The sequence below is a fragment of the Salvelinus fontinalis genome, chromosome 14 (assembly GCF_029448725.1).
Source record: "Salvelinus fontinalis isolate EN_2023a chromosome 14, ASM2944872v1, whole genome shotgun sequence".
Taxonomy (NCBI): domain Eukaryota; kingdom Metazoa; phylum Chordata; class Actinopteri; order Salmoniformes; family Salmonidae; genus Salvelinus; species Salvelinus fontinalis.
This window is the reverse complement of record NC_074678.1, coordinates 37,341,426-37,353,291: the sequence shown is the minus strand read 5'-3', so window position 1 is coordinate 37,353,291 and position 11,866 is coordinate 37,341,426. Positions and strand designations below refer to the sequence as shown.

The following is an 11,866-nucleotide window of genomic DNA, read 5'->3' as shown; positions in this document are numbered from 1 at the left end:
ATCAATTAGCCTTTTAAAATGATAAACTTAGATTAGCTAACACAACGTGCCATTGGAACACAGGAGTGATGGTTGCTGATAATGGGCCTCTGTACGCCTATGTAGATATTCCATAAAATATCAGCCGTTTCCAGCTACAATAGTAATTTACAACATTGACAATGTCTACACTGTATTTCTGATCAAGTTGATGTTATTTTAATGGACAATAAATGTGCTTTTCTTTCAAAAACAAGGACATTTCTAAGTGACCACAAACTTTTGAACGGTAGTGTGTGTGTATATTTATTGTTTTCTTCCGTAACACTACCACCCTTCCCTGAAATACAGTTCTTGGTGAATCAGCACTTGTGGCTTCTCAATAACACTGGGCATGTGATAAGGGCATGTGATAAGGGCATCTGTCTTAATGACATCTGATTTACAGAATTATGGGCAATTCTCTGTTTATTTCCACCCTCTGCTATCTCTGCTAATATAACTGGCAGATCACAGATCCTTCCCAAACATCACTGAGTCACCATGGCCTCTAAAGTAGCTGTTGTGTTGCTGCTGGTTTACCTGTCAGGATCTACATTTGGGATCAAGCTGACTGGAAATGGATACACTGACATTCTGATTGCTATTAACCCTAAGGTGCCTGAGGACCCAGTGCTCATCACACAAATCCAGGTATTAAATTAATGACAAAAAACATTATTTCCCCACTCAACAGGTAATATATATTTTAGGATATTTGGAATGTTATTGAGAGTGATGTTGAATGTAGGATATTGCTGTTTTTGATGTTGAAATTCAAACGCTGAATCTAACCATAGGACAGGCATGCTGTGATTGTTTAACTAATAATGAAAGTAAACCAAAACATTCAATTAGACACCAAAGCTTTTGTTTTATTCTATTTCATTTGTTACTTCAGGAAATGTTTAAAGAAGCCTCCAGAAATCTACTCGATGCAACAAAGAAACATTTATATTTCAAGGAAGTCGCAATATTAGTGCCACCTAATTGGAATACAGGAAATTACTCCAGAGCAAAGACGGAGGTCTACGATAAGGTACTGAGAGAATCTAAAACATGCACATGATGTTGGGGTCCTTTGTGCTCAGTTGAAGTCATCCACCAATGACAGAGAACAATCCTGATTGACATTCTATTAGCTTTTGATTCCTCATCATTACAATTATTTAAATAATTAATTCATAGGAAGATACACCACACCCTACAATAGTATGTGGACACCCATTCAAATTAGTGGATTCAGGTCTTTCAGCCACACCCGTTGCTGACAGGTGTATAAAATCGAGCACACAGAAATGCAATCTCCATAGACAAACATTGGCAGTAGAATGTCCCTACTGAAGAGCTCAGTGACTTTCAGTGTGGCACCGTCATAGGATGCTATCTTTTCAATAAGTCAGTTCATCCACATACTTTTGACCATGTAGTGTAGATTTCCAGTTATAAACTGGGTGGTTCGAGCCCTGAATGCTGATTGGCTGACAGCTATGGTATATTAGACCCTATACAATGGGTATGACATAACATGTATTTTTACTGCTCTAATTACGTTGGTAACTAGTATATAATAGCAATAAGGCACTTTGAGGGTTTGTGGTATATGGCCAATATACCACGGCTAAAGGCTATATCCAGGCAACTGTAATAGTAACCTCAACCGTAATTGTTAAAATACAACAAGGAAGACATACAATAAACTGTTTTAGTTAAGGGGAAAATTTGACAAAAATGGGCATTTGTCCAAAAACATCAATATATAACTAGACCGGGTAGTCAGAATGTAAATCGGCATGGTATCATCTTTGCAAAATTCTAAAGTATAAGCTTTTTCTAGTAATTACAAACACTTTGAAGTATTATGGTAAAACTCGTTATTTTGTTAATAATTTGCATTGTCTCTGTTATAGGCCAATATAATAATTGATGAGCCAAATAAATTACATGGAGATCAGCCTTACACTCTGCAGTATGGTGAATGTGGATCTGAGGGCCGGTACATTCATTTGACTCCTGACTTCATGCTGAAGGATGATGTCTCTAAATACTATGGACCCAGAGGTTAGAGTCACCTGCCGTAAACTCTATCTCCTGTTACTGTGCAAGACCCAATACAGAAATCCTATTTGTTGAATTTTCCTTCTAAAACTCACTTCCAGGTAAGGTTTTTGTCCATGAATGGGCACATCTAAGATGGGGAGTTTTTGATGAATATAATGAAGAAAAACCATTCTACCTGTCAGGTTCCATAATCGAGGCAACAAGGTATTCTTTATCATTTATACAATTCCATTTTCATATTGTATCCGTTAAAGGGGAATTCCAACATGGCGCATTTCTACATTCTGTAGTGAAAAAAACATTTAATTTCAAAGACTACGAGATACACTGTGATGCGGGGAGCAGGAAAATAACTGGTTTTACTTTTGAAGGCATCATCAAATTGCACTTTTTTAGGACCTCATCTTTTTCAGCACAAACATAGAAATGCTCTATTTATATGTAGAAACTTGTACGATGCTGGAGATAATGAATATGGGTTGAAAAGGCGTGGAATTCACCTTTAAGTGTCATAATTTGTCCCTAAAACAATGAGTTTAAAAAGTTGCCTTTGAAAAAACCATTTAAATCAAATACATTTTCAATAGATTCTGTATTGTTTGCGGAACATGGCAAAGGTCCCGGTTAAACTGTACCTGCCCATTTTCATTGTCTGCTATGTCCAGTGAAAAGCATGGCGCACACTAAAAAAGGTTAGTAGATGTGCTGACTAACAGCAAGTAAACTGTTGGCCTGAAGAAGGTACAGTGATGCCGAAACGTTGGCGTTTTACCCAGTAAATAAAAAATATGGTAAAGAAATTAACTTTATGTCCTGAATACAAAGTGTTATGATTGGGGCAAATCATACACAACAAATCACTGAGTACAACTATTCATATTTTCAAGCATGGTGGTGGCTGCATCCTGCTATGAATTTGCTTGTCATGGCAATGGAGTTTTTTTTAGGATACAATGAAACGGAATAGAGCAAATCACAGGCAAAATCCTAGTAGAAAATATGCTTCAGTCGCCTTTCCAACAGACACTGGGAGATAAATTCACCTTTCAGCAGGATAATAACCTAAAACAAAAGGTCAAATATACACTGGAGTTGCTTACCAAGACAACATTGAATGTTCCTGAGAGCCCAAGTTACAGTTTTGACTTAAATAGGTTTGAAAATCTATGGCAAGGCATGAAAATTGCTGTCTAGCAATGATCAACATGCAACTTGACAGAGCTTGAAGAATTAAAAAAATAATGATGTGCAAATATTGTACAATCCAGGTGTGCAAATCTCTTAGAGACTCACATCTGTAATCCTTGTCAAAGGTGATTCTAACATGTTTTGACTCAGGGGTGTGAATACTTATGTAAATTAGATATTTCTGTATGTCATTTTCAATAAATGTGCAAACATTTCTAAAAACGTGTTCACTTCATCAAATCAACGGAATCCATTTTGAATTCAGGCTGTATCACAACAAAATGTGCAATAAGTCAAGGGGAATGAGTACTTTCTGAAGACATTGATTAGTCACTGTCTTTATTTTTATGGCCCATTGTCTATTTATGAGCATTTCATTCAGTTTCCACTATGACATGCATCTACCAACAACTAAATAGTTATTTTTCTTAAATTATTGAGACTTGGAGTCAACCCTAACTGTACATTCAATTTATTGTTAATGTTCATTTCACATTTTTCAGATGTACCATAAACATTACAGGAAAGTACATCAACAAACGTGACCAAAAGGACTGCACCACTGACCCTGCTACTGGGTTATACACCGAAGACTGTGTATTCTATCCTGACACGCAACAGAAAACCTCTGCATCAATCATGTACAATCAAGGCCTTAGTGCTGTGAGTAGAAGTCTACACAGCCTTTCAACTACCTTGATATCTACCCAATGTGTTATGTAGTTGTAATGCTCAACTTACCATTTTTAACTGTAATGAAGATACGTTTAAACTAATGACAGAAACGTTTGTGTTGTGTGCACAGGTAAAAGAGTTCTGTACAAAAGAAACTCACAACACTGAGGCTCCAAACATCCAGAACAGACTGTGTGGTAACAGAGGTGTAGAGGAAGTTATCACCTCACTTTCTGTAGATGCCGGTGTGGCAGTTGTGCCAACACCACCAACTATACTACCCACATTCACTGTGGTGCAGCGACGGCAAAGGGTTGTCTGTCTTGTCCTTGATGTTTCAGGAAGCATGTCTGCAGTAAGTTTTTATGGACTGATTTTCAAATCAAACCATATTTTATAAAAACAATTCAAAATCTGACAACGGTAACACAAATTCCTGGTATTATTGGTGTTTGTGCCCAGGCACGTGTGTGTGTGTCTGTGCTTTTGTCTAACTGTATTGCTGCTTGCTAATATTTTCTCTTCCTATAAAGGGTTCTAGAATGTTGAACCTGAGACAAGCGGCAACACTCTTCATACAGAAGATTGTTGAAGACCAAGCTTATGTTGGCATTGTACAATTTACAGCTATGGCTACAATTCTTGAACCATTGACTTTGATTGATGGTAACGCATCGAGAGATAAGCTTGTACGCAGTCTACCACCATCAGCTGGTGGAGGCACAAACATTTGTGCAGGTGTTGAGAAAGGTCTGGAGGTAAATACAATACCCATAATCTATATTTATTTGGCACCATTCATATAATACATAGCAAATTGCTTTAAATGATCACTTAAAATAATACTGGTCCATAGTGCTGCAACAATAGGGACAAAAACGTTTGACACATGAATACACATATATAGTACATTTAGAAAGAAACCCATTAAAATTACATTAATATATTATTTCAATAAATCAATTATGCTTATATTAGGTACTTGGAGGAGATGGAGATGGTGCAAGAGGAGATGAAATCATATTATTAACTGATGGGGAATCAAGTATCAACTGTCAAAAACGTGTTAAAGAAAGTGGTGCAACTGTGCACACAATAACTCTTGGGCCAAATGCAAACATAGGAGTAAAAGAATTGTCAGACATATCAGGTAACACAGAGAGCAGTATCTTTCATAAGTATGCATTCTAAATTATATCTGAAATTCCTTCTTACTTGTTAAAATGTTTTACCTAAATATCATCCTTCCTGCTGTAGGTGGTAAATATCACAATGCTGCTGATGGTGTGGATTCCAATGACCTTGTGGATATTTTTGCTTCACACACAACATCTGATGGAAATCTAACCAAGCAGACAATCCAGGTGAGATGAAGATGCAGGGAGTTATGAGAAACATAATATACTATAAGTGTTTTCAGATATTTGAACATAATCTGTCATTTTTTCCAACAGCTTGAGAGCACTGGATTGAATATGATTGGTTGGTTTAATGGATCTGTATCCATTGACAGGACAATTGGAAACAAGACAAGCTTTTTAGTTATCTATGAAAGAAGTTCACCTGACATCCTTGTTTTAAGCCCCTTTACACGGACCTATGACACATCACATTTCCAACATGATGCTCCTGCTAAGACTTTAACGCTCGATATTGAAGGAACTGCTGAGGTCTGTCTGGTTGTGTTTATTTTATGTGTTCAGCTAGATTCAAAAGTTATATTTATATGTATTATAGTTGTGTGTATTATTTTTCCCATTACTACAAGTTACTAATTTAGCCATTTTAATTGTTCAATGTGGACCATATTATGCATTACTACAATTTCACTAGATTGAATGGTGATGATATTATTTACAATTGTAGACTGGAAAGTGGAAATACAGTCTACTAAATAAAGAGTCAACCGCCCAATCTATGTCAATGACTGTGACAAGTCATGCTGTCAGCGAAGCTATATCACCAGTCATGGTCAAAACCCACATGAGCCAACTGTCCAGCAACGGCAGCAAACCCATGTTGGTGTATGCAGAGGTCAACCAGAAAGGTGTTCCAGTGGTTCTGGCAGATGTGATGGCCACACTAACGTCTGATAAGGGAGACAAGCATGAGCTGAAACTGCAAGATAATGGAGCAGGTGATGTAGAGCCACAATACATATGATTTTGAACCAAAATGGAGTAGGTGTTACAAAAACGATTATTTATTTAAGTTTTAAGTTGAAATCCTATTTTTCCAGGTGCTGATGCTTTCAGAAATGATGGCATCTATTCCAGTTACTTCACTAAACTAACAACAGGAAAATACAGCTTGAAAGTGAAAGTACATAACAATGATGGCATGGCCAGATTCTCCCTCAGGAGACACAGTGGAGCACTTTACATACCTGGATATGTGGTTAATGGTACAGTACATTCCATCTGAAACTGTGTTTTTAATTCATGAACTGGCGGCAGGTAGCCTTGTGGTTGGAGTGTTGGGCCAGTAACCGAAAGGTTGCTAGATTGAATCCCTGAGCTGACAAAGTAAAAATCTGTTGTTCTGCTCCTGAACAAGGCAGTTAACCCACTGTTCTTAGGCCGTCATTGTAAATAAGAATTTGTTCTTAACTGACTTAAATTAAATTAATGAAAATGATGATACCATATTATGTATATACCAAAACATATTTAATTTGATGGATCAGTACCCATACCTATTCTCAACAACTAGCCTTATAATGATCAAGGGTATGATTTGGGAGTTGGGATTGTAAGAATATGTATGCATTCATATGTTTGATGACTTTGTCTTCCTAGGGCAAGTAGTGATGAATCCCCCAAAGCCCCCAGTCAGTGAGGATGACCTGCAGGCTGATGTGGGCAGCTTCAGCAGGACAGCCATAGGAGAGAGCTTCTCAGTCAGTCTCCCACCTGGTGTCCCCCCTCCAAATTTCCCCCCTAACAAAATCACAGACCTGAATGCAGAGATAGAGGCAGACAAAGTGCTGCTCACCTGGACTGCACCTGGGGAAGACATGGACCAAGGCACAGGTACAAAAATGTATAAATAATGAGCATCTCAACAACAAGTTGTGGATATATTTCCAGATTTTTTTGCTTAGATTAAAATCTGTAATGTGGGCCTAATATTCACAAAATATGAAAAAAAATAACACTGCAACACTGACATGTACAGTATTTCACCAATCGTTAAATTTCATATGACAGGGGTCAAAATGCTAACAATCAGATAATCAGTGTGCTGTCTTGGTGTATACAGTGGGGCAAAAAAGTATTTAGTCAGCCACCAATTGTGCAAGTTCTCCCATTTAAAAAGATGAGAGAGGCCTGTAGTTTTCATCATAGGTACACTTCAACTATGACAGACAAAATGAGAAAAAAAATCCAGAAAATCACAATGTAGCATTTTTTATGAATTTATTTGCAAATTACGGTGGAAAAATAAGTATTTGGTCAATAACAAAAGTTTATCTCAATACTTTGTTATATACCCTTTGCTGGCAATGACAGAGGTCAAACGTTTTCTGTAAGTCTTCACAAGGTTTTCACACACTGTTGCTGGTATTTTGGCACATTCCTCCATGCAGATCTCCTCTAGAGCAGTGATGTTTTGTGGCTGTTGCTGGGCAACACGGACTTTCAACTCCCTCCAAAGATTTTCTATGGGGTTGAGATCTGGAGACTGGCTAGGCCACTCCAGGACCTTGAAATGCTTCTTACGAAGCCACTCCTTCATTGCCCGGGCGGTGTGTTTGGGATCATTGTCATGCTGAAAGACCCAGCCACGTTTCATCTTCAATGCCCTCACGATACATGGCCCCATTCATTCTTTCCTTTACACGGATCAGTCGTCCTGGTCCCTTTGCAGAAAAACAGCCCCAAAGCATGATGTTTCCACCCCCATGCTTCACAGTAGGTATGGTGTTCTTTGGATGCAACTCAGCATTCTTTGTCCTCCAAACACGACGAGTTGAGTTTTTACCAAAAAGTTCTATTTTGGTTTCATCTGACCATATGACATTCTCCCAATCTCCTTCTGGATCCTCCAAATGCTCTCTAGCAAACTTCAGATGGGCCTGGACATGTACTGGCTTAAGCAGGGGGACACGTCTGGCACTGCAGGATTTGAGTCACTGGCGGCGTAGTGTGTTACTGATGGTAGGCTTTGTTACTTTGGTCCCAGATCTCTGCAGGTCATTCACTAGGTCCCCCCGTGTGGTTCTGGGATTTTTGCTCACCATTCTTGTGATCATTTTGACCCCAATGGGTGAGATCTTGCGTGGAGCCCCAGATAGAGGGAGATTATCAGTGATCTTGTATGTCTTCCATTTCCTAATAATTGCTCCCACAGTTGATTTCTTCAAACCAAGCTGCTTACCTATTGCAGATTCAGTCTTCCCAGCCTGGTGCAGGTCTACAATTTTGTTTCTGGTGTCCTTTGACAGCTCTTTGGTCTTCGCCATAGTGGAGTTTGGAGTGTGACTGTTTGAGGTTGTGGACAGGTGTCTTTTATACTGATAACAAGTTCAAGCAGGTGCCATTAATACAGGTAACGAGTGGAGCACAGAGGAGCCTCTTAAAGAAGAAGTTACAGGTCTGTGAGAGCCAGAAATCTTGCTTGTTTGTAGTTGACCAAATACTAATTTTCCACCATAATTTGCAAATAAATTCATTAAAAATCCTACAATGTGATTTTCTGGATTTTTTTTCCTCATTTTGTCTGTCATAGTTGAAGTGTACCTATGATGAAAATTACAGGCCTCTCTCATCTTTTTAAGTGGGAGAACTTGCACAATGGGTGGCTGACTAAATACTTTTTTGCCCCACTGTATATACATTTATTTACTTGCCATTTCTATTTTTCAGCAACGGCCTATGAGATCCGTTTTAGTGAAGATTCGGACCTACTCAGATCGAACTTCAGTACCGCTCATCTTGTCACATACAACCTCTCACCAAAGAAGGCAGGCTCCCCAGAGAAGGTCTCTTTCACTCTCTTCTCAGTCATCAAAAATGGCACCACTCTGTTCTTTGCAGCAAAAGCAGAAGACAAATCTTTCCTGAAATCTGAAACATCCAACATTATTCAAGTGACCAAGATTGTTCCCAAAGCTCCTGCTCCTTCTCCAACTGATGCTCCTGGGGGGCCTGATACATCAGGCAGTGGAGTGAACATTACTGCTATAGTCATATCAGTCACCACAGTAACCATGGTGGCTTGTCTGATTGCTAGTGTGACAATGTGTTCAATTAAATCAAGGAGAGTTAATCAACCTTAAAACAAATGATGATGATGAGTAAATGTAGCTGCAGCTCATTGCACTGAATCATAGCAAACCTTCCTGTGTTTTTGATTAACACTAAAAAAACATATGAAGTCGAGGGAAATAAATGATCTTATCTACCATTCTTTGTTTTTTAAATAGCTGAAAGGTTAGAATGAGATCATAGCTAACCAAATTAAATTGATTGTGCTATAATAGATTGATTAGACTGATTCTCTTAAGATCTCTTTTAAAGCTTTGTGTTTGTGTATTAACCATTATGTGTTTACAATGAAGAACATGTTCTGTTAAGGTACAATATGTAAGATTTATCCTAAAATTTATTGACATTAATGTGTATTATGTCATGACTGACCTCCTCGGGTCAGGTTACCGTGGACCACAATCCTACAGAGATCTCTCACACCCACCAGAGGGGAAGAGATTGAGAGGTATGGAGATGGGGGAGGGGTTTATGACACCTCACGACCATTGTAAATCTAATGCAGCAGACACAATTCCTTTGTCCTCTCACTATGGAGAACCGGCCTCAGAACATTGACATGCAATAAATGGACTTTGGGACAATAGGTTTCGTCAGCCACAATGGTGGTAATGACGATAGATGGAATAGGAAAATGAATGTCGTTTTTGTTTTGTTATTAAAAGGTAAAGGACGATGTTATAACGAAAACATTGTAACTTTAAGAGTTTTCCTAGTATATGCTGGATGTTTGCATATTGTACGTTGTGTGGAAAATGTCCAGATCAAAGAGAATGGTTTTGTAAAGATGAAATGTGAAGTTAGTTGTCTAAATTGGATCTGGGTTCGTTGTCTAAATTGGATCTGAGTTCGTTGTCTAAATTGGATCTGAGTTAGTTGTATAAAATGATACCGGTCACCATTCTCCATCGAATCGTGTGTCTACACTGCTTTCATTCCTACGCTGTGAGCCCTGAGCTACAGGGCTGGCTGTTCTCAAAATACCCCTTTAAGAACAAGGGCGAGGAAACAGACCACTAAGACAAAGGACACTGACATGAGGACAACCAGAGAGTTACATACCCTGTAACCAGAGAAGTGCGTCATCAGAGAAGCCGAAACAGTCCACGCAGAGATCCCCATCGGAGACCTTTAACACGTAATTACATCATTATATTCTGACCCATGAGAGCGGCAGTTCGCGGCAAGGTTAGGGTTAAAATAATCATAGCTGAGTGGCAGCCTACAGGTCAAGATGACATGAACTGAACCGCCCCACTCTACTTCTCTCTTTTCATTATAGTCATAATGTTTGTAACTTGTCATCATATTCATAAATTTTTTTAAATGTTATATTCTTTCAGGACAAACACATTAACATATTGCATGCTTTGAATTTTTTAGATGTATTTGCTTAGTTTTACCACAGGATAGCAGTCAAGTACCAGCATTAGCTTTTCTTCACTGTCTTTTGTCTGTCTGGTCTGGTGCTTTAGTATTGTAGTCAAGTCATGATGTGGGCATATTCAAAACTTTTGCGAATGAAACTGGCTACTCATTTACCATTATTATATTGTTTTACTGTGATTGAAAGGGGTCTATTCAAGGTCTTAATAAAAGGCCTATTTCACACTCACACATTCATTCGTTTATAATCATATATTCTACTCATGACGTCACACTTAACACTCATTCCACATAATTTTGTGATAAGTCGAATTGATAAATAAAAATCATATAATTTGCTAAAGGAAGTGACTTTGTAATCTTTTGTTGTCTTTACCAGTTGATGTCAGGATTTCCTTCCTAGAATTTCAAACAGAAGCCATCAAAAGTATGTGTATGTATATGATACAATTCATGATTTTAACACCAACTAATCTAGCATCATCCAACACAATGCAAAGATTCTCCTTTCTCTGGTCTTTGACTTTCAAAACAGGAGATTTTCCTATAAGACCAGGGTTAACTGAGACTGTTCTATTCCTCTGCCTTGTGTATCATCTCAGGTATTTCCCTCGAACGTGTCTTTGAAACTAACGATGTCATCTAGCGGTTAGGAGCGTCAGTAAACTACATAAAACCATAAGTTACAATAAAGCCATTCCTAGGGACAAGCATGGATACCAACGCAGAAAAAACACCCAATAAAGCAATCATCAAATTGGAGGTTTGGAGTTAGCAGAGAAACCCCCCTATTATCATCACTTGTTGTTATACTCAGTCTGGAAAATATAGTCACACTTTCCGTGATCACTCATTAGAGTTGAAAAGAAGGTGGCTCTTGAAAGCGTGGTACACCAATACAATAGAAGTACTGGGTGAACTTAACCAGGTCAAATACTACAGTTGGTCCATTGTGGGCAAGGAAGGAAGCCATGGCTGTATTGTTCTTTTCCTGGGATTGAATCAACGTTGTTTCCACATCATTTCAATGAAATTACATTTAACCAATGTGGAATAGACGTTGAATTGATGTCTGTGCCCAGTGGGCAGTGTTGTCCCCAGATCTCATAATGCTGAATGTCTATGGCCCCTGCATCATGTAGAGGGACACTGGGTTATTAATGGCCCAGTTTTCAATTTCACCACAGACATGACTTCAATATCATAAATCCAGGGTAAAACACATTGTGCCAAAGTCAGGAAGCCTTACGTCAGAAATTTGGTAAACA

The 11,866-nt window shown here is 38.4% G+C and overlaps 1 protein-coding gene across 1 annotated transcript; it reads left to right on the top strand.

Moving 5' to 3' along the window:
- Positions 1–461: 461 nt before the first annotated feature.
- On the top strand, positions 462–10,941 carry LOC129810765 (calcium-activated chloride channel regulator 1-like). Its single transcript, XM_055861628.1, has 14 exons — positions 462–672; positions 920–1,057; positions 1,929–2,079; positions 2,178–2,283; positions 3,771–3,930; positions 4,073–4,297; positions 4,476–4,700; positions 4,921–5,092; positions 5,200–5,306; positions 5,397–5,612; positions 5,809–6,079; positions 6,182–6,346; positions 6,741–6,974; positions 8,811–10,941. Exons 1-14 carry the CDS (start codon positions 523–525, stop codon positions 9,221–9,223), a joined length of 2,733 nt encoding a protein of 910 aa, XP_055717603.1. The 5' UTR covers positions 462–522; the 3' UTR covers positions 9,224–10,941.
- Positions 10,942–11,866: the final 925 nt, after the last annotated feature.

Excerpts from the sequence above, each read along its gene's own strand:
- LOC129810765 (XM_055861628.1), top strand. The coding sequence starts at position 523 with ATGGCCTCTAAAGTAGCTGTTGTGTTGCTGCTGGTTTACCTGTCAGGA. Across the intron at positions 2,080-2,177 it reads TAAATACTATGGACCCAGAG|GTAAGGTTTTTGTCCATGAA; the intron begins GTTAGAGTCACC and ends ACTCACTTCCAG. Across the intron at positions 5,093-5,199 it reads AGAATTGTCAGACATATCAG|GTGGTAAATATCACAATGCT; the intron begins GTAACACAGAGA and ends TTCCTGCTGTAG.